At 33.0% G+C, this 23,992-nt stretch overlaps 1 protein-coding gene across 32 annotated transcripts in view; it reads left to right on the top strand.

The window, feature by feature from the left end:
* The window catches only part of DLG1 (discs large MAGUK scaffold protein 1), a 273,518-nt gene that overhangs the window by 222,569 nt on the left and 26,957 nt on the right, over positions 1–23,992 (top strand). For 10 of the 32 annotated variants that reach the window (XM_019839943.3, XM_019839942.2, XM_011285885.4 and 7 more), the window contains 7 exons: positions 4,684–4,860; positions 7,600–7,669; positions 12,118–12,217; positions 20,214–20,255; positions 20,959–20,994; positions 22,825–22,875; positions 23,762–23,863. In XM_019839943.3, coding sequence (XP_019695502.2) covers positions 4,684–4,860; positions 7,600–7,669; positions 12,118–12,217; positions 20,214–20,255; positions 20,959–20,994; positions 22,825–22,875; positions 23,762–23,863 — 578 coding nt within the window. Of the gene's footprint in view, positions 1–4,683; positions 4,861–7,599; positions 7,670–12,117; positions 12,218–12,906; positions 12,941–20,213; positions 20,256–20,958; positions 20,995–22,824; positions 22,876–23,761; positions 23,864–23,992 lie in introns of all 32 variants that reach the window. The other 22 variants (XM_045037101.1, XM_045037097.1, XM_019839946.2 and 19 more) reach the window with 9 other exon arrangements.

The raw sequence follows: 23,992 nt of genomic DNA, 5'->3' as shown, positions 1-23,992 counted from the left end.
ATAAAATATAAAAAAAAAGAAAAAAGAAAAAATCTATTGTAAACCAAAGAAATGTTATTTTAGGATTGATTTCTTGACTGTCTTTCAAGAATTGGAATGTTACTATAATTGTATTAAAGTTGTACAACCCCTTGAATAATAATGGCATGATAAAGACAAAATAAATGTGGGAGAAAAAAATTTTTAAGTTATTTTCCTGAGTGACTGTATTGTAGTTTGGTATGTCATATCATCCAACACTTACTTATATTCTTTATAATAAACTGTTCTCTAACATTTAATTACTACAGTAATGTCCATAATAGCAAAGGGAGCATATGTAAATAATAGCTTAAAATGTGAGTAGCCTCAGTAGAGAACACAGATTCAGGAAATTTCTACATGTATTTTTTTAATTTAAACTGTTCTTTTTTACTTCATTGGCTAATAAGACTTACACAGATGACCTATTTGTATTCTGTATACTCTTTTTAGCAGAGCCTTTACTCAGCACTTTGTTGCACTATTAGTTTAACTTTAGTTGATGACTACGGGTAATCTGTACTATTCTTCATTAATTTTCTTCATTTCTTCTGATCTTACTGAGGAACATTTCCTAGTATGTTTTATTTATTCTTCTGATGAGAGATGATGTATCTTACATAAAATAGACATGTATCCCATATATGTTTGTGCATATGTATAAAAACATCTATGCAAACAAGCATGTGTTCTATACTTGTTTACATATGATATGACTTACTGTCTCAAATGTTATTCTGTGATACATAACAAAAGGAAACTGTTCTCACTTTCTTCACTTGTTCTTTTCCTACCCCTTTCATTCCTCCTGCCCTACCAATGACCTGGGAATCCTTAGTCTATCAGATTTTTCTCTTCTTCCACTAATTATTGTAATGTTTATTAAATTTTATTTAGATTTATTATTTAATTTATTATTTCTATACATTATTTATTAAATTTTATTTATTAAATTATTCTGTTCCAAAATGTTTTATGTGATACTGATATCTACAGAAAAAGGAAAAACAGATTTGTTTATACTCTCCTTTTTTCATTTTCTTCTTCTTGCCTATATTTTCTAATTTTAATATAATTAGGTGTTGCCTTTAATAGTGATTTATTAAAAACTTACAAAGGCATAAAAATCAAGACATTACATTTGTTTCAGGCACCTTTAATGAGTCATCTTTACTTTTTGTTCTTTTTTAAAGAAGTATCTTATTTTTGCAAGTTATATACTATCAAAAAAATGTAATGGGGGCTTCCAGGTGGCTCCGTCAGTTAAATGTCCACCTTTGGCTCAGGTCATGATCTCGCGGTTCACACGTTTGAGCCCCAGGTTGGGCTCTGTACTAACAGCTCAGAGCCTGGAGCCTGGTTCAGATTCTGTGTCTTGCTCTCTCTCTCTCTGCCCCTCCCCGACTCATGCTCTGTCTCTCTCCTCTGAAAAATAAATAAACGTTGTAAAAAATAATAATAAAAAATATCTGTCACCTCCGAAAAATCCCTAATTTCATTCTCTGAAAACAGTCATCCTCCATTTTCTTAGCAAAGTCCCTTGTCTTTACCCCCAAATTTCTAAATAATGTGCATATACTGCTGTTTTCCAGTTTACCATTGTAGATAACTTTCTCTTTCATACCAAACTATTCTTCATCCTTTATCACTCAAACATAGTGTCATCACTGTTAATAAAATTAATAGCATTTAATCATGTGACTATTATAGTATCTGTCATTACTCAAGTAGTATATTATAACACCATCCTTCCTTTCTTCTGCAGCCCTTCATTTTTCCTAGGCATAATAATCATCTCATTTTTATTTGCTTAATTGTTCATGTACTTATTACTAAGTATCTTTCTTTATCTTACAGTAGACTCTAGAGTTTTTCACTTAAAGAAACATGTGGTTGTACATATGATCTTACACTTCAGATTTTTTCTATCTTTCTGTTCCAGTCTGGACTAGTTACTTTATAGACTTGCTGTGTGGATCTCATATGAGACTTGCCTTTGCCACTGTCCTATTCCTTTTATTTTTTTAAGTTTATTTATTTATTTTGAAAGAGAGAAAGCATGAGTGGAGGAGGGAGGGAGGAAGGGGCAGGGGGAGAGAGAGAGAGAGAGAGCGAGCGAGAGAGAGAGGGAATGAATATGAATCTCAAGTAGGCTCTCTGCTGACAGCACAGAGCCCAGTACAGGGCTTGATCTCAGGAAACCATGAGATCATGGCCTGAGCCAGATCAGGAGTCAGATGCTTAACCAGCTGAGCCACCAGGTGCCCCTGTCCTATGCCTTTTAGCACTCTGCTATGTCATAGTCTGTTTTTTTCAGTGCCACATTTTCTTTCTCAATTTACTTTCCTTTAATAAAGCACATTCTCCAATAAATTCTTGAAAAAAGAGTATATGGGGGACATTTTTTGAGTGTTAGCATGTCTGAAAATGACTTTACTTTGCCTTCTCCTTCATAGAGTATTTGGGGTATGGAGGAAGGTATGATATCCTATTTTATTTTCTAAAAGCCTCTTCTTATTTGATCATTTTTTTGTCGTCTTTTTATTTCATGGACCTAATATCTTCTCATTTTCTCTAATGTTCTGCTTCTTGAATTCTGTGCATTCTCTGTATTTCTTTTTTTTCTAGTTTGCCTCTTTTCTTGTTTTTCATATGTGAGATGATCTTTAAATATTTAGTGATCCTTATTTTCTATTCTTATGAATGGAGAATGAAGCTAGCTGGATTTAACTATAAAATACTTGGTTTGTTCGTTGCCCTTTCCCACCCGAGGTCATTGTTTGGGGTCATTAAATATCTCTAGAAAAGAATCCTTAATCTCTTGCCTGCAGTATAAACAAGGTTGCTAGAATTTCCATTTTCAGTGTGCAGATTACTTTTTATCTCTTTAACCCAGCACCACGTTCCCCATCAAGTTCCAGAGTACAGAACTTACCAAATTCAATTTCTTTAGAAACTAAACCTCTTGTCTTCTGGGTCTGGGAACAAGAGAAGGGATCTAGAGGTTCTAAGTGCTATATGAAGTGTTTTCACCAGTTCTTTTGTTTTCACTGCTGTAACTTACCTCTGCCTACCTGAATTCTGTACACTTCTACTTCCTGAGCATTTCTAGGATCTGGTGGAGTAAACCTTATTTCAGTAGCCCTCTCTTCAGACACCCCATTTAAGCTTCCTCCAATCTGCAATAATGAATAGGTCTACCTAAGATCCAGCAGTAGCACTACGAGGTATTTGCCTCAAGAATACAAAAATACTAATTCAGAGGGATAAATGTCCCCCCACCCATCTTTATAGCAGCCTTATCTGCAGTAGCCAAATTAGGGAAACAGCCCAAGTGTCCATTGACTGAAGAATAGATAATGAAGTTGTGGTGTATACACACACACCCACACACACATCCACACACACAATGGAATATTACTCAGCCATAAAAAATGAATGAAATCTTGCCTTTTGCAACAGCATGGATGGAGCTAGAAAGTATTATTCTAAGTGAAATAAGTCAGAAAAAGACAAATGCCATATGATTTCACTCATATGTGGAATTCACAAAATAAAACAAATGAACATAGTGGGGAGAAAAGAGGGAGAGAGACAAACCAAGAAACAGACTCTTAACTATATAGAACAAACTAACGGTTACCAGAAGGGAAATGTGTGAGAAGATGGGTTAAATAGGTGATGAGGATTAAAGAGTGCACTTGTGATGAGCACCAGGTGATGTGTGGAAGTATTGAATGAGTATATTATACACCCAAAATTAATATTACATTGTTTATTAACTAACTGGAATTTAAATAAAAATTTTTTTGAAAAGAGAGATAGGTTTAAAAAATTGGGTAACACAGAAAGGAATATGATTTGTATCCTAATTTCCAGCTGCCAAATTAGAACTAAAAAATAAATAAATTGTATTATAAATGTAATTGCTGGGATTCTTTCCTTTACTTTTGAGAGAACTACTTTGGATGAGAATTTAAGTATTGTATATTAATAGAACACAGTATTTTTATCAAATTTTAAAAGATTCTTAACATTTTGCAATTACTATATTAATACAGTATTTTTTCCAAAATATTTAGCGGCTGTTAAAGGCCTGTATAGTTAGTTTTCATCATTGTTATTGACTCAGAAAATTCTGTTACTCTAGTTCTGTGAACAAATAGAAGGAATAATTAACTGACACAATAGTCACTCTGTTAATCTAGTCTTACACTCTGCAACTAATGAATCAGATCTTTCAGAGAGTTTGTTTTCCCAAGTATGTGTAGCCAAAATAAAGAGAAGAGTATCTCTTAATATTTACTTTTTGTTTATTAATTTAGAGCAACTCTCTAGGTTTGTCTTCATTTTAGAATTCAATATGGGTTGCCAGTGGATCACACTAAAAGCATTTTTTTTTTAATTTCTCATCCAATATTGAAAGAAATAAGGTGGTACCTAATTTTAGAAAACTGTTAGCATAAGTCACTTTTACTGTTTCTTTTTTTGTCTGTCCTTCCATATGTAGTGCAAATTTGAGCTTGGCATTATTTTGCCCACCATGGTATCTTGTTTAATTATTTACCTGGATTATATACATTTTCAGAATCCTGTGTTCATTTAATATTCGAGTGAACATCATGACAAATAATCATAGACTTTTTTTTCTTCTTAATCTAGAGCGCTTTTTGATTATGACAAGACTAAAGACAGTGGCCTTCCCAGTCAGGGCTTGAACTTCAAATTTGGAGATATCCTCCATGTTATTAATGCTTCTGATGATGAATGGTGGCAAGCCAGGCAGGTTACACCAGATGGAGAGAGTGATGAAGTTGGAGTAATTCCCAGTAAACGCAGGTAAATATAAGTCTGGTACAGTCTTACCACTTGAAGATAGGGCAACATAAATAATTGTTGATTTTTAAAATTATTTTACCAAGATGGTGATGCTTGGTTTTCCATATTGTGTTTCACAATCATTTGATTTTGTTCACCTTATGTTGTAACCAGTGACGTAATTAAAGAATATGATGCCCCCAAAGGTTTTTAAATAACTTTGCCATGTATCCATACCATAGGAGGGAGAGAGATTTAAAAGCCTTTGTAGTTTTCTCATGTAGGTGGTGATGGAATCTTAAACTTTACATTTTTGATTATATGAATTGACTCCTTTAGACTTAAAAAATGGAAGTGTAAATAAATGTGAAATGTTTAGAACTATCTTGTTACGTGCTTCACATCTTTTTTCTTGATTAATTTAGAAGTATTGGTACATTCACTGGTCTTTCCTCTTTGCTTTTAACCACTTATTATCATGATTGATACTTACTGTCTACTGGAAAAGTAGTCAAGTATAGACATAGATAGGATGATCCCAGTATAGACAATCCTCTCTAAGGTCTACGAAATGCTGCTGAATGCCCCTACTTTCGTGAGAAATGGTATTAAAATGTCAGTTCGTAATTCCCCCGAAATAGCTTTTTTGTGAGATCTGATTTGTGCAAATCATTGCCTAAAAGCCTCTTTAAGTTTTAAGACAGCCAGCCAAAATTGGTAAAGAGACATTAGTGTTTAGTGTAGCTAGTTAATTCACTTCAGGTCAAGCTTATGATGGAATACACTTGTTCTGTTCTAATGAGTTGGATTTATACTTATTTTGTTAAGAGCCTCTGTAATTGATAAGTATGCCAAATCATGTACCTATTTATAAACCTCTACCTGTGTATATTTGTATAACTGCTTGTAGAAGTTGAAGAGTAGGAATATTAAAATATTACCTAGATTTGTATTTGTGGTTTGGGGATTTATGACTGTTCTATGCTAGATCCATATATTTAGCAAGCTCCAGCTATTTGGCTAGATCTTATAAAGAGGCAACTCCTCTTTTAGCAATGCAGCCCTCAGCATAACTTTTCTCCTAGAATAGAACATAGTCTGCTTTAAATTCAGAAATGCTTCCTCTGTGCCTTGTTGAGTCAGTAAAAATCTCACATCTTAAATATCAAAGTCAGAGTTCCTAAAAATTGTCTTATCCTTTGGTACCTCATATCTCTCATAGGCTTTATGTGTGCCTGCAACTAATAAGAAAACACTGGCTTTGATGAAAAGAGATTCTTTTTATTTTGCACAAAAATTCCATAAAGTTGAATTTTGTGGGATTTTTTTGTTTTTTTATGTTTATTCATTTATTTATATAATTTTTCTTCCATAAGCTATAGTATGAAACCACAACTAATTATGCCGTTTTGTTCTTGAATGTATTCAAAACTTGTTTTCTTAAAACAGAACTATCCCTTTCTTAGACCTCTGTACTTCTAATAATAGCACAAGGAATTGTAGTTACTACAGTTCTTAGTTTTCTTTCAGGAATAGTATTTACAGTTAAGCACAATTTAAATCAATCAACTATTTAGTGAACAAGATAATGATGCGAAAACAAAGCCATTTTGATTTGTAAACGTTTACTCACTAAATGTTAGTTTTGCAGTGCCCTCAGTAAGTACCTAGGCAGAATTATAAATTAGTTAATCATCTCATGGACTCTCTAATCATGTCATGGACTGTTCTAGCACAATAAAAACAAGTTTCAAATCCTTGACTACTAAGGTTCTTCTGTATCCACGGTAAAACTGTATAGCTAGATAATGAAGGAAATACATTTATTCACAACCTGTTGTGGTAAGTTTTTCTGCTATATACTAACGTAATATCTATGTTGAAATTGAGGATTTATAAAAGCTTAATTTACAGGAAATTTTGCGAGGTTCATATTGGTATTACAATCTACATGAAACATTTGTTTTGATGTAGTTTTGTTGGCTTGCTTATTTTGAATACTTGGCACTTTAACAAGTTTCAGAATTCATAAGATCTAAAAGCTGCACAGGCTTCCTTGTCTTAAGCTTGTTCCCTTGGCACCAATTTCACCTATAGAGGGATAACTAAGGATAACTAAGATTACCAAGTCTTTGTATCTCCTTCCAAAGATACTTTAAAGTTTTTGTATACTGTAATTGGTTTCTTTCTATATTTACACAAGTATATCACTGGAGCTAAATTTAATTTTTGTATTTCCCATTTTTTTATAAAAATGTCAGAGCTACAGAAAAATAAGTAACAAGAGGAAGAATAGTACAAGAAACAATAGTACAAGAAATCCACATATCCTTCACCTACTTTTACCAGTTGTTAACATTTTGCCTTATTTGTTCACTCTCTTACGCTTAATTTTTGGCATATGTGTATGCCCCGTGCTAAGCTAATATTTAAACAATAACAAAAAAACCAAAATCTGGCAAATTGCTCAATTCAGAAGTGGTTCCTCATAATAATTTTAATATAATTATGGAATTGAGTACATTTATAAGTACACATGTACTGTATTTTGATACTTCACAAGTGGTTTTGTTTCATAATAAAATGAGCCCTGTATTTCATTTTAGAAATTATAATTAATTTTGGGATGCAAACCTAGATGACTTCTGAAGACTTTAGAATATAAAAATGCCCTATATTAAAGTATCAGTTTTAACGATTTCTAGTTAGGCCCTTAGATATTTCAGTATACTTTAAAAATAGCATTCTATACTTTGACAGAGTTGAGAAGAAAGAACGAGCCCGGTTAAAAACAGTGAAATTTAATTCTAAAACAAGAGGAGATAAAGGGGTGAGTATATGAAATTTCATATTTCTGGATATTAGTAATTGAGGATAGTAGGTTTTTTCTTAATTCTTGCTGGAAATACATTATTAAAATTAGAAGGATTTTGCCGTAAGAGTTAACCATCAACAGGTGTTGCTATGGTGCTTTCGCATAGTAGATACTGAAGTAATTTAAGTATTACTGAAGTAATTTAATTCATTAAATTAAAGCAGTCATTTTACAGACATTTTTCAATTAAGTTATTTATTTTGAGAGAGAGAGAGCACGTGTGAGAAGGGGGAGGGGCAGAGAGGGACAGAGAGAGAGAAAGAATCCCAGGCAGGCTCTGCACCATCAGCACAGAGGCCAGTGCGGGCCTCAAACTCACGAACTGTGAGATCATGACCTGAGCCAAAATTAAGAGTGGGACTAAGTCATCCAGGGACCCCTCATTTCATATATTCTTAATATACTTTGGTGAGGTTATTTATACAAGTGAAATAAATTCAGCCTTCATTCAGATGTCCAGTTAGAAGCTTGTATCATCAGTATTAATCATGCAGCTAATTTAATAATACATGTTCTGAGAAAATATGCCCCAAAATATTATTAACTAGGTCATAATGTAAGTTTACAGGTTTTTGTAAGTTAATTTGTGGAAATTTTTTATTGCCCTTCTTTGTGCCTAATATAATTTATTAAGGAAAACCCATGCTTTAAATATTTGAATCAATATGAATTTTTATTTTGAGGAAATAAAGAGACAGTCAAGAGGGGGAATTATAGATGGTCAAGAAATACTTGTAAACTCTTTCATATATAATTTTAAACGTGTTTTTGTTTTCATTGTTAAATTCTGCTTAAATATAATGGATGCCCATAGATGAAGGAGCTGTTATAGGCTTTGTCCTGTACTATGTATGTAATTACTACAACAGAATATTGTAGCAATAAGCCTAAAGAAATAAGCTGAACGTATATGTTGTCTTGAAATACTATTCATAGGAATGTTTTGTGTTTGGGTTTTTTTCTTTTTTGATCTAACACAAGTTTTATCATCTTTTGATCATATCTCAAATGAATGTGGGAAGTTAACTCAACAAATTTTAATCAACCCTGTCATTTGTGCTTCTCTGATAAAACTAAGCACATAAACTTAAAGCCTTTAAGATAAATATCCTTGATCAAAGAAATTAAATCTAAGTAAATTATATAATGTATTCAGTTATTTTAGAAATGATAAATTAGTTTAAAATTGTAGCTTTCAGAAAATAAAAAATTACATAGTGTGATCTGAAGCAATATGTAAAACAGAAATTTGGGAGAAGAAAAAAATCCCAAGTAAATGCTCAGGATTTGCTTTTTGTGCTTATTTTATATATGTCTTTAAAAATAACTTAGTAAAATACACTGTCAATGTATTGAAAAAGAGGTTGCATGTTGTAACTTTTCTTTCATACTGTAAGAAGTTAACTGAATTAACGACATATTTAAATCTTAGTCTTGTTTGTTGACTGTAACCAACTTTATACACAGTCACTGTGTTCTAACACAGCACCAAAAGTATGCATGATACTGAGTGGGGTAAAAATACGCTTGCCATTGATACAGAACTGCATTCCTTTCCGTAATACCATTTCCCATTCTAAGTTCTTTTCCTTTCCTTAAATGGTGGTTTATGGACTTATTTCCACTACAGACTTATAACATTTCAGTTTCTCATTAACATTTTTAACATTCATTTAGCTATTTGGCAATACCACATATAGAAATTATGTATTTAATATATATATCATGAATTTGTGATATTTTATCAGTTCTTATATTTATTACACTCTGTCTTTCCTGCAGTGTAGCATAAATAACAATAAGTAAACAGTATTTTGTATTGAAAATGTAGAGAAACTGGAGGTAGTATGTTTCTTCAGTTTTATGTTTTCCCTACACATATTTGTCTTCTTTGCTTTGTGCTATTTTCACTTTTAATAAATTCTTCACCTGGAGGATGTTAAATGTAATACAATTAATTCTTTTCTTAACTAACAGCATTTCTTTCTGTTCTCTATTATGATATCTTTATGATATCTCATTTTGGCTAACTGCAAAGATACCAAAAATCAAAACATTTTAAACTTCATGTTTCTTTTGGTTGTTTGCTGTGAAACTGACTCTGACCACTATATATGCAGTAAGAGGGACAAATAAATACCTTTTATTAAAAATATATCAGTTTTATGGGATACCATAAAAATTATTACTAGATTCAGTGATTGTCATGAACAAAAAGATTTAGTCCTTCCCTAAATTAGATTACCATGAATTTTTCTCTATTGAAACATAACTTTTCTTCTATTTTTCTTTTCTTAAAATTTGGATTCAAGGAAATATTTTTATTTAAATAATGCTACTTGACAGTTTATAAAATAAAAGCCCTTATTTCTTGACAGAATTGCTCTCATCAACTTAATTTTTAAATTCTGCTTAGAGTTATCAGAGCCTTCGATTTTTAGGATCGAAATTAAGACAGTCTGTTGAACTAATGAACTATGAGTTTATTAATCTTGAATCATTGATATGAAAAGGTAAAAAGGAAAGTTTAATCTTTCCATTAAGATTTTTAACAAAATAAATTCTTTCAAGCAATAGAATTTGCACAATAATTACTTTAATCTACCTCAGCATCTTAATCACCTAGCATCACATGCTTAAAAAATACAGGCATGCTAAAACATACTGCCTGGTGTGGATATACTTCAAAATAATGATAGCATTTTTTTTTTAATTTTTTTTAACGTTTATTTATTTTTGAGACAGAGAGAGACAGAGCATGAACAGGGGAGGGGCAGAGAGAGAGGGAGACACAGAATCTGAAATGGGCACCAGGCTCTGAGCTGTCAGCACAGAGCCCGACGCGGGGCTCAAACTCACAGACCGTGAGATCATGACCTGAGCCGAAGTCAGACGCTTAACCGACTGAGCCACCCAGGCGCCCCAATGATAGCATTTTTAAGACATGGATTGAATCAGGAAAAGTCGGAACAAGATTTCCATCCTTTATATCATTCCTGCTTCAAAAAAGTAGCAATGGTTCCTAGTGTCATTGGTAGGTGAGGCCATGTCCTTCAAGACGTGGATGTCTGTGACAGAAATTACAAAAGAAATTATTCCTCTTTAATAGCATCATCTTTATGCTACATGGCTTTAAATCTGAAGGCACAAGTGGGGACATTGAAGAAGAGAAAAAAACCTATTTCCAACATCTGTGCAATAAGGGACATCAAATCAACTGTGCAACTCTTCCATTGTAGTTCTGTATAAACTATTAGAATCTTTTCTTTTAAACTATTAGAATCTGCTTGTTTTAATGTTTATTTTTGAAAGAAAGAGGGAGCATGAGTTGGGGAGGGACAGACAGATGGTTGGTGGGGGGGAGGCGGGCGGCGGCACAGAGGATCTAAAGCAGGCTCTGCACTGGAAGCAGAGAACCTGATGCGGGGCTCTAACCGTGAGATCATGACCTGAGCCAAAGTTGGATGCTTAATGAATTGAGCCACCCAGGTTCCCCAAAACTATTAGAATCTTAATTGCCTTTTTGGCTTTTATATAGGCACCAAGCTTTTTATCCTCTATTCAGGATATGGTGCCAATTAATTAAATATGGTTCTAGTTTATTTATATATACATTTAAAAATAGATAAATATAGTAGAGCTTAAAGACAAATAAATCAGTTATGATGGCATTCAAGTTGACCAGGAAAGTTCTGACTCTTCTTTTTTGGTTAGATAGCATCAGTAAATCTTTTGCTGCATTCTGCGTGGTTGACGGACCCCTCTTAGTTTTCTTCTCATTTCTGAATCATACCATAAACACTCAGTTATCTCTTTTTCTCTTCCAAAAAAAAAGATTAATTGTTTTTAAGTATTCAGCACTAGCAACCTTATCACTTGTTTTGGTTCTTTTTTTAATAGTGACTTTTTCTTAGTTCATTGGAGCCACAAAAAGGGGGAGGGGGAAAATATGCTCAAACCAAAGGGAAAGGAAGATTACTACTGCATAAAAAATATTTGAATAGCTAGAGTAACAATCTAAAATTACTTTTGCTATAGAGCACCTCATGCCTGGAAATCTAGAAAAATATGGATTGATAAGAACATATGTTAATTTGGGTCATACTGTAGTAGTAACTAATCTGAATTACTCTTCCCTTTTTTTATCAAGTAGCACTTATTCAGTATTTTTAGGTATTATTGAATTATACTGTAAATTTTTCAGTATTTTCAGTTGTGAAACATTAGAATTAGAGGAGTTAATACAAAATTAAAAATTCACTTTATTTGTGATTAAAGTAAAATTCATATACAAACTGCACACTGTGGTCACAAGAGTCAGCTTCCACAGAGCTGCTAGGCTGGGCCTTTGTACACACAGATAGTAGACATCCCTTTGTTTTGCCCCTCCTTCTCTTCTTCAGCAGTCATTCAATGACAAGCGTAAAAAGAACCTCTTTTCCCGAAAATTCCCCTTCTACAAGAACAAGGACCAGAGTGAGCAGGAAACAAGTGATGCTGACCGTAAGTATGTGGATCCAGTGGTCAACTGAAAATAAATGTAGAGGGACCTACTGCCCTGCAGTTGGTTGTTACCATGGAGACAGTTTCAAGAGCTGCAACAGGTTACTAATTGTCTTAACCAGGGGCAATCTTAACAGACATAAATTAACTTCTATACCAATCTTAACTTTTTCTGGTACCTTAGGAATTCATAATTTAAAGTAAATATTTTTTTTAAGTTATGTGTTTACAATAGAATCATTTGATGTAAGGGTTCTTGGAAGAAGCAGTATATTTTAAAGAATATTTTAGAGAAAAACTATGGATACCTGAGAATCTACTTACTGATTTCTAGGTATAACATTGACAGTCTTTGGTAATAGATCTTCTGGAATCGTTCCATTTTATCCTACATCTTCACTATATGTAGACAATCTGAATTTTACTTTTAAAATATCAAGAAATGATTTCAAATTTTGCTTCTCTACCCTAATCAGCTTCTAAGCTAGAACTTCCATTCCTTTAGTAGGTTACATTCAGCTGCTAGCTTATTTCAAACTTTCAGAAATCTACAAAAATGCTTTAAAATATGTGCACCTGTAATGGTCTTGGAACTGTCTCTTATTGTAGCACCAATTTTATGCATTACTGACAACTATTTTCTTTGATTATCTTTTTATTGCTTGCTCTCTGGGAACTACTCTCTACAGGAGATCCCTGACGACATGGGATCAAAAGGCCTGAGTAAGTGATCAAAATACTCCCAAGTTAATTTTTAACCTCCATCTACAGATCTACCTTTTTCAGATACATTTTGAGATTCATGGTAGTGCCTTTCTGGCATGAGGAGGTATATGATCTAGATTGCTTTTAGACTTTTCATGTTAATGTGCTTGGGATTTTTACTTCTATAATACATACTTTTTGTTTTTCTAATGCTCCATTTTTCATATGTCATTTGAAAAACTGCTCATAACTACATTTTCCTTTTGTAATTTTCACAGTGATTACTTCTGCTAGGTTCTTTTTTTTTAATAAAAGACTTTTAAGCTTTTGAAAATAATACTACCTGCCCTCATTAGAATGTAGAAAATAATCTTCCTTGCAGTTTTATATCCGCCTGGTTTTTCTGTTAAAACAAGTTAAAATCACTTTGTTTCTGTGTTAGAAGAGCATTGCTATAATGTGAGACTATAAAATACAATGGATCTTAATAGAGAAGAATGTGGACCTCAAGTTGAAGTAGCAGTCTGGGGGGGGGGGGAGGAGCTTACAACTGTGTTTTTGGTTTGTTTGTTTTTTAATGTTTATTTACTTTTGAGAGAGAGAGAGAGAGCATTAGCAGGAGCGGGGCAGAGGGAGAGAGGGAGACACAGAATCTGAAGCAGGCTCCAGGCTCTGAGCTGTCAGCACAGAGCCCGATGTGGGGCTCGAACTCACGAACCGTGAGATCATGACCCAAGCTGAAGTCAGATGCTTAACTGACTGAGCCACCCAGGTGCCCCACATCTGTTTTTAAAGGAGATTGTAAGTTATGAAAAGAATTACAAGAAATATTATCCTTTATTTTTCCTTTAACCAAGACGTTGGTGTTTTTGGTTTTTGTTGTGTTGTTCTTATTTAATTTTCTAACTAGTATTTAATTTTCATATAAAACTTGGTAGAGAGTCTGATATATAGGAGTCATTCAGTAAATATCAGAGCCAATGGATGAAACAAGGCATTTTTTAGCAAACAAAATTTTAAATTTAGGTGTTCTCAAATTGATTAAATATGAACGTTTACCAAATATTACTAAGTTACTTTAGGTGACAGTGACTCATAGAGGTAATATTTTGAGCTGAAGTTTCCTAGATAGTTCTTTCAATTTGGATTATTAAGCATTTTGAAGACTTATTTCTTTGTAACTCATTGGTCATTAAGGATATAACCAACATCTTTTAACTTTCTAAGATCTACATTAATAAACATTATATTTCGTAGAAGGTTTTTTCCCTGATTTATGCTAACTTTATACTGCAATCTTAATCTGAAGTGAAAGTACTCAACTTCTATTTCAACCTTAACGATTAAAGGTTTGTATTAGATTGAAGGCAGTATGCTTTATGTGTAATTGTTTCTATACAGACACAGTATGTTATTTTTGCATGTGCCTTTGTAGGATTTGTCAAGAGCCACAAATTTGCTATCGCTAGTGGCACCCTTTTTAAATCTTTTACCTTTGGAGAATATAATCAGTAAAAATCTTTAAAACTGGAAAGTATTTCCATAGATTCTTAATGCTATAGAATTTGAGAATGATATATTTTAGAGATAGTATGAATCAGCGTAAGGATCCACAGATTTTTTAATATCTGTTGAATCATCAGAGACCTGTGGAAAACTCCGTGAAAAGGAACTAAATGAATTTGTTTCCCATATTGAAACTGTTATGATGGATGATAATTACACCTTCACCACATCTTATTTCCATCTCTCATTTTGATGTTTGGGACTTGAGAAGAGAAATAAATGAAAAACAGTAACTGATTATGAGACAATGTCATTACTAAAAGGGTTTAATTTTCCGGATGGCAACTTAAGATTCCCTTGAATAATAGGTTTTGTGCTTCATTTCACAGAAACTAAAATAATTTATTCATCTGGTAACTTGATGAGCAAATCTACAAGATTTTATTTGGAAAAAACTGAGGGAGACAGGAAAATACGAGTAAAATTCTAAACCTCAATATGATGGCAGTTACCACATGAAATAGATGACTAGCAGTTAACAAGGTCCCCATTATTACACAACAGAAAATTCTGGGAAAAGCGTGGTCAGGGACGTTATTTGTAGCCTCAGTAATCTGTATTCTAAAGTTCCGACTACAGGAAATAAACTTAAGCAAAATCCTGTGAGGTTTTAGTATGAAGAAATAAATGTGACCTCTATAGGTATTCAGGACTTGTTGGAATAGGATTCATGAAGGGACTGAGGACAAAAGGCATAAATTATTTCAGAGAAACAAACCCATTGAAGAAATGTGGAATAACACTGAATATCGAGAAAGATGTACATCTACATGTAATTTTACATAACCTGTGAAAAATAATGTATTTAATTGAAGAAGAAAATGAAAAAAGTGATAACCTAGAATACTTTTCATAGACATAAACTTCAAATGATTTTACAAAGAAGGGAATCAAATTATTGATTTGCCCTGTTGACAGTACAGGAAACAATGAGAGAATTTGCCTTTCTAATCCTAATTTTGACTAACAGAACTAAGTAGAATATGATGGAAGTCTGAGAGAATGCAACTAAATCATCATAGCTTGTGAAAAGCTAGAAATAGAAATGTGTGCAGCTTGTATGCTTTAAGAAGGCAACTTTGGAAAAGGTCAGAAAGAAAAAAGTAAGATTCCTTTAACAGATACTAAAAGGAAATAAGTTCAGGAGGGGCCGTATAAGGTGCTCAGAAGTGAAATCATGATGCAGTTTCAGACAAGGTTTGTCCCTTTTAAATGAAGGTCAATTTTTATAGCTTTCCATTTTGTAGAACGCCTCAAAAACTCAGGCACATAGGAAAGAGATACGTAATGGGAAGCCTTTCTTCTCATCTCAAAGACTCATTTCAGCAAAGTTGTGCAGAGCTCTTAGATGCCAAAACCAGAATTACTTTTATTTGTGTAAAGAATAAGTGTAAGAATGGGAGTATTGCTTGAGATGGATGATGTGTAGTAGTTAGAGCAAAGAGAAAAGACATATATGATACATTCTCGGGAAAAGATGTCTGATTAGAAAGGTGAGACTGGATTTAGGGAGATTTGAAATGGCTGTGGTCATCAAACATCAAAATCAAAATTAAAACTTGAAGAAGAATATATTTATACCATGTATGGCAAAGGGATCATATGTTTGCACTACACATTTCTGACAGATCACTAAGAAATAGATTCTCTCTTCATTAGGTAACTGAACAAGGGACGTGAGAAGAATGCTAAAACAATAACAAGTGAAATAAGCATCCAAAATGACAGTTTTTACCCATCTTCTTGACAGACATTTCTTTTAAAGAAAAACCCAGTGGTAGAGTTCCGGGGAATGAGTACTTTCAATATGTTATAATTATGTGTATTTGAAAAAGCATATCTTTTGACCTACTAATTCCTCTTCAAGGAATTTATCCTAAAGATGTAATCAGAGATGGTGATAAAGGTTTATACATCAGGATCTTTATTTTAATTTTATTCAGAAACTACAGTCAAAAAATTTTTGAAACCATCCTAAAATGTCTTACATTTGGGAAGTGGTTAATGAAGTATGATTGTCTATACTTTGTAATATTGTATAGCCATTGAAAATCATATTAAAACATATGACATGGGGAAATGTTCATAATGTGAATGAAAAAAGTAAAATGTGAAACTACATATATCATCTCAGGTTTTTTTTAATGTTTATGTATTTTTGAGAGAAAGAGATCGCAAGCAAGGAAGGGATGGGGTGGGGGGGGACAGAGGATCTAAAGTAGGCTTCGTGCTGACAGCAGAGATCCCAATGCAGGGCTCAGACTCACTAACCAAGAGATCATAACCTGAACTGAAGTCATACACTTAACCAACTGAGCCACTGGGGCACCTCTATTGTCTCAAATTTGTAAATAAACATATATTTAGGGCTATTTGGAATAGTGTTGCTTTGAACAATATTGTACATGTCTGTTGGTCAACACATATATATCTTTCTGATGGGAAAATACCTGGGAAAGGAATTGGTGGGTCATAGATACATACATCTGTTCAGCTTGATAGGTACTGCAAGTAGTCTTCCATAGTGGCTGTACCAATTTTGCCACCCCCAGTAGTGTATGAGTTCTAGTTGCTACATATCTTCTGTGTGTTTGGCATATCTTTTTTTTTTTCATTTTAGCCATTCTGATGTATGGTAGGGATATCCATTGTGGCTTATTTTGCATTTCCTTGATAAGTAATAAGCTTGGACACCTTTTCATATGTATATTGGACATTTGAGTACCTTTTTGTGATGAAGTTCCTTTAAAAATACAATTTTTAGGGGCGCCTGGGTGGCTCAGTCAGTTAAGCATCTGATTCAGCTCAGGTCATAAACTTGCGGCTCGTGCGTCAGGCTCTGTGCTGACAACTCAGAGCCCAGAGCCTGCTTCAGATTCTTTGTCTACCTCTCTTTCTGTTCCTCCCCTACTTGCACTCTGTCTCTCTCTGTCTCTCTGTCTCTCTCAAAAATAAATAAAAACTAAAAAATATATATATATATGCTAGTTTTAGTTATCAGGAAGAAAGCATTTTACCTTTCTAATAAATTCTCAAGCAGTGATGATGGTGCTATTCCACGAGCCATGCTTTGAACAGCAAGATTTTATTGTAGAGTTACATAAAAGGATACTTGAAAGAACTTGAAGAATTTCATTGCCTAACAGCTATTGGTAATCTTAGAGAATTTGAGATGAGTAGGAGAAATCCCCAGAAAAGACAGAAAAGAGATATGTAGTAACTTTAACTTTTTGCTATATAACATGTCAAATATATTCAATAATAGAAGAATAGTAAAATTAACCCTGTAAGTATTCATTTACCCAGCTTCTATAATTGTCAGACTCATGTTTAATTTTGTTTCTTCTTTACTCCTATTTACTATCTTTCACTCACTCCATTGCAGTAACTAATGTTTCTTTCTTTTACGTATTAGAGATTGTAGAGTGTAATACCAATTCTAATATAAATTTAAGATTTTTTTAATATGTCATTCCTACTCTGGGAATGAATTTAAGGAAATAGGACAAGAGGTAAAAATAATTATTGATGTTGATGGAAAACAGCTTAAAGCAAACTAAAATGTCTAAGTAATAAGTAGTAAGGTAAATTAGGATTTATCAGTTCAATAGAATGTTATACAATTTAAAATGATTGTTTTGAAGTACATGTGGTAACAAGGAAAGAAAATTTTTTTAATATAATTTATTGTCAAATTGGCTAACATACAGCGTGTAAAGTGTGCTCTTGGTTTTGGGGGTAGATTCCCATGGTTCATCGCTTACATACGACACCCAATGCTCATTCCAACAAGTGCCCTACTCAGTGCCCATCACCCATTTTCCCCTCTCGCCTCCCCTCACTCTCTGGTCAACTCTCAGTTTGTTCTCTGTATTTAAGAGTCTCTTACAGTTTGCCTCCCTCCCTCACTGTTTGTAACTATTTTTTCCCCTTCCTTTCTCCCATGGTCTTCGGTTAAGTTTGTCAGGATCCACATATGAGTGAAAACATATGATATCTTTCTCTGGCTGACTCATTTCACTCAGCATAACACCTTCCAGTTGATCCACTTTGCTGCAAATGGCATGATTTCATTCTTTCTCATTGCCAAGCAGTAGTCCACTGTATATATAAACCACATCATCTTTATCCATTCATCAGTTGATGGTCATTTAAGGTCTTTCCATAATTTGGTTATTGTTGAAAGCGCTGCTGTAGACATTGGGGTACATGTGCCCCTGTGAATCAGCAGTCCTGTATCCTTTGAATAAATTTCTAGTAGTGCTCTTGCTGGGTCATAGGGTAGTTCTATGTTTAATTTTTTGAGGAACCTCCACACTGCTTTCCAGAGCAGCTGCACCAGTTTGCATTCCCACCAACAGTGCAAGAGGGTTCCCATTTCTCCACATACTTGCCAGCATCTATTGTTTCCTGAGTTGTTAATTTTAGCCACTCTGACTGGTGTGAGGTGGTATCTCAGTGTGGTTTTGATTTGTATTACAAGAGAAGGAATTTTTAAATATAAACTTTTAAAAAACATTTTACATATGCTTGTCATATATTATTTGATTTTACTTATAATTTTTAATGTCCTGCTGTATTTAAAATATATATAATAAGAAGGAAGTTATGTCCTTGTACCTGAAACTAACACAACATTGTATGTCAACTGTATTGCAATTATAAAAGGAAGAAAGAAAATTATACCTTGTCTTTGCAGGTTAGAATAACAGACGTAATTTTCAATGTGACAGTAGTTCAAGAACTGTTATCTTATTTGAAGTCTTAAATTCTACCATTCTCTGAACTTTTCAGTAGTGCATCTTGATTTTACGTGGTATGATACAGCAGATATTTCTCTTCCAGCTCTTTTCTTATCCTTTAAAAATGTTTTCCCTTGCCTCACATAAGAAATTTAGATTTCCCTCTCTCCTGTGGAAAATTTTGTTTTTTAATTTTATAAATAAAATTACTTTTTTTTTATTCACGGGAGATACTTAGAGAACATTCAGAATTACATTTGCATGGGAAGAGTGCCTGGTGTTTACTGAACAATCAAGTTATGAAATGAGGTCACTTTCAAGGAGAGGCCAGGCAATTTGCGAGTAGGTGTATTTGCTTTATCTTTTGATTGCAAAGCAGCCATTGTCAGTTTTATCAAAACCGCATTTCTCAGAAACACTAGTCTATTTTAAAATACATGCCTACTTTCTAGAATTCCCTTCCATTTGACTTTTTTTCGAGGCATCTGAATCTATGACATCTAAAATGCTTTATATGATCTCAAAAACATGGATTTTCATTTCTCTACAGGAACAAGAAAGAAGCTGAACTAAAAGCAAGATCATTTCTTTTTTAAGACATTCCTTCATTAAAATGGCCGTCTGTTTGGTCAAATACAACTTGTCTCTTCTCTTTTTGGGTTCTGTGTGTACATTTGGACTAGGATCACTTTGCCCTCTTTGTCATATTCTACTTGATATTTGTCATAGATTTTGTTTGTAATCTGTGTTGTACAAAAATGGAGCATTTTCCTTAATTACAGGGTTTTTTTTTCCTTCCTAATTCATATTTATTTGAAAAAAAACAAAATTTTCAAGGAAAATCAAAAATGACTTTTAAAAATTGAGTATGTGATTTATATCGCAATATTTTGTAATGTCATCTTGTGTTTATCTTGATAATTTGCTTTTTTTTAAACTCATGACACTTTTCTTTATTTTTTTCCATTGTCCTGCAATTTCAGAGCATATAACTTCTAATGCCAGCGATAGTGAAAGTAGTTACCGTAAGTGTTTTAAGTTACTTGTTCTTTTGTAATCACAAGTAATACATACCCTTTGGGAGTTATTGCCTTAGTGATGTGTTCTAAAAACAAAATCAGATGCGTAATATTTTAAAATCAGAGAGAGCCAAGTAAAAGTCTGTACTTCAGAAATAAAGTCCTATATGTACAACAGCTAATTTCCAAAAATTTATAAAATTCTAAAATCCTTTTTACAAACAGTACTATTTGTATACACAGTACACTTATATGTATGTATCTTTTACAAGAAAAAAATCTGGTTAAATGAGGGATAAACTTCTATTTTGCCATTTTCTTTAGTAATTTTGTTTTTAATATGAGCATTAAAATGTTTTTAAGTAATGCTAAATTTTTGTTAGCTTTATGTCCTTTTTTATTCTTTGTCACCAGTTCTGGGTTAACTGTTCTGGGTTAAGTTTATTTATTACCAGCGTCTGGTGAACATACACGATGAAGGAAAATTTTTCAACAGTTGCTCAAACAATAATACTGATTTCTATCTGGTGTACTGTGTTACATTCTTGGTATCATATTGTTAAGTGAACTATGCAAGCATGTGAAGTTTTTTTAACAGATTTGGGCATGGGAGTAACAGGGGGAGTGCATGAATTTATCAGTTGTGGTACCGTAAAAATTAAAATTGCTTTTCTAACTTTTTTTTTTTTACTGCTGTCTAATGTGAAAGTAATCTTGATTACAGATGAGTATGGCTGCTCAAAAGGTCCATCCTGTTAATATCAGTCTCTGATATTTTTTCATGTTGACAATATATACTTTTAACCCTCATTCATTCATTGGTTGTTATTTTTTGCATAATAGTTACATAACAATTTTCTTTTTTTTGGTATGGGAATGTGATTTCTTATTAGTGTTTTATTAATGTGTAATCAGAACTCACCATAGAGCAGTTGAGTAGCTTTCTAGTCTAAAAAGAGGTAATGAAAGTATATACTGTCTGTCTCACCATTTGCATGAATTGTTAGGTGTGGAATATTCAAATTGCATGTTTTTGCTAATATATAAACCATGTTTTACAGTACTTTAAAAAGCAGCTTGTAAGTATGTATTTTATACATTATGATAATAAATAAAACAGTGAAATACACTTTTAAAGCAGTGAAATATACTTTTAAAGCCAGTATATGAATTTAAAAGCTCTACAGCTGCACATGTGATATAAACCAGTGACAAATTTAATGAAAAGGTTGCTATAGAATCTTGATAATCAAGGGGAATATCCTCAAATATATTATACAACATTGATTGTTTTTATTGAACTGCTTGAAGTAACAGTCCTTCCTAGTTTGTTTTCTATGTGTATGTGTGTGTGTGTGTGTGTGTGTGTTTGTGTGTGTGTGTGTGTGTGTGTTAAGAATCCCAGGAATTTTTAACTCTCTCTTTAGTTCATTTTGCTGAGTGAAAATATAATTTGTAGACTTTTTTTTTTTAATTGGCTTTATTAAGCAGTTCATGAATTGAGCAGCATCCCATCTAGTAGTAGAAGGGAGTACCCTTATCTAAAGCTTTTTTAAACTCATTTTTTTTGTTTTAATATTGTTTTTCCTTTTTTTTTTTTTTTTTTTTTTAATTATAGCATGGGAGAGGGGCAGGGAGAGAAAGGGAGGGCATCTTAAGCATCTCCACACAGAGCGTGGAGCCAGACATGGAGCTTGATCCTACAACCCTAGGATTATGACTGAGCCACCCAGGTTCCCCATAAATGTTATATTTTTAATTGAATAAATGAATTATTAGAACAATTAGTGAATTTTTTTACCAGTAAAATAGTGACTATAGTTTTACCTTTATATTAAATTTTTTATTATAATCATAATTATAAAAAAATAAATATATCCTGTTAAATATTGTATCTGGTGGGACCAAAAGAACAACATGTTCTTAATAGCAGTAAATTGCATAAATATGCATATATGTAGAACTGTTCTTTAAAAAGTTAATCTTGGGGCGCCTGGGTGGCGCAGTCGGTTAAGCGTCCGACTTCAGCCAGGTCACGATCTCGCGGTCCGTGAGTTCGAGCCCCGCGTCAGGCTCTGGGCTGATGGCTCAGAGCCTGGAGCCTGTTTCCGATTCTGTGTCTCCCTCTCTCTCTGCCCCTCCCCCGTTCATGCTCTGTCTCTCTCTGTCCCAAAAATAAATAAAAACGTTGAAAAAAAAAAATAAAAAGTTAATCTTTAAGAGACTTATTAGTTCTCAGCTTCTGAATAAAAATGAATGTCACATGCTTGACATCACAAATAAGATTTTAAATAGACCTAATGATAGTTTAAAACACAGAATAACAGAAAAGTAGTTGTTAAATAGCACATTTATATTTTGTTTTTACATTTATCAAACTTATGACTTTATAATTTGCCACTTTTTTTTTCTTTTTTTTTTTTTTTTTACTAAATCTTGCCAGAAATAATTCACAAAATACATCTTTGCTGTTTTCTCAGGAAAGTGCCAGTAATTTTTATGTTATGTATGACGAATTAAGTTAGCATTAGTTATCTTAATAGATTTTCTCATCTGTATTTTAACTTTCTAATAGGTGGTCAAGAAGAATATGTCTTATCTTATGAGCCAGTGAATCAACAAGAAGGTTTGTGAAGTCTGTTGATTTATAATCTAATAGAAAAATATACTTCTTACTTTGGAAAATAGGTCTAACTTACACCTCAAAGTAATGTTTATTAGAATTTTGCTATATTTTTTTCTATAAATATAGAAATTTGCTATATGTATCTTGTGAAGTGTGGTTTAGTTTACAGTGTTAGAATTTAGTCATTTTGTATTAGCTGTTTTATATTGCTATTTTATTTTCTAAGCAGCTTCTTTCCAGTGTTTATGATAGTGTCACTGTCCTTCAGTGACCCTTGTTCAAAATTTTGTAAACATCTTTGATCTTTCTCTGTTTTCATCTCCCTTGTCCAGTCAGTTTCTAGGTCCTATTTATCCTTCTCTCATTATCTTCCTTATTTATAACCTTCTTTTCATCCCTCCTACCATAATTCTGATCCTATCAGTCTCCCTGCTTTTAGCATAATCCTTTACAATCCAGTGTAAGGTATAATCCACTTCTATTAAGTCATCTTTCTAGATCACTCCTGTAATTATATCACTTCTTACACCCAGTTTCTTTTTTGCCCTTCTTTGATCTGCTTCCTAACAATTCCTACTTCAGAAAGGATCAGTAAACACTAAACTGGTGTTTTCTCATTTATAATGAGATGATACTAGCATTGTAGAGAAACACTATCTGCTAAATTCTGAATTTAACTTGGTTGAATTGCCAAGTTTATGACTTCTAATGGGAGATTAACTTAAGTTTAAGATCTGAAAAGTGTATAAACTAGCAAGTTAAGCATCATTGATGGAGAAAGAAAAAAATATTCTTTATAACATTTAAAGATATTTTTATTCTCTGGTGAAATACATTGATGTTTGTTGAGTGTTTATTCCTTTTAACATGCAGTTTATCTTTACAGTTAATTATACTCGACCAGTGATCATATTGGGACCTATGAAAGACAGGATAAATGATGACTTGATCTCTGAATTTCCTGACAAATTTGGATCATGTGTTCCTCGTAAGTAAGCCAAATAAATATTCTTAATTATTGTTCTTCACATTTTGTCACCATGTGTCGTAAAAGCAAACATTACCATTTTTAATGGTTTATACTAAGTTATCCGTTATTCCTCCATATCATTGTCCC

The sequence above is a fragment of the Felis catus genome, chromosome C2 (genome assembly GCF_018350175.1).
Source record: "Felis catus isolate Fca126 chromosome C2, F.catus_Fca126_mat1.0, whole genome shotgun sequence".
Taxonomy (NCBI): Eukaryota; Metazoa; Chordata; class Mammalia; order Carnivora; family Felidae; genus Felis; species Felis catus.
Note: the sequence above shows the minus strand (reverse complement) of the source record. Positions and strands in the feature narration are given on the sequence as shown.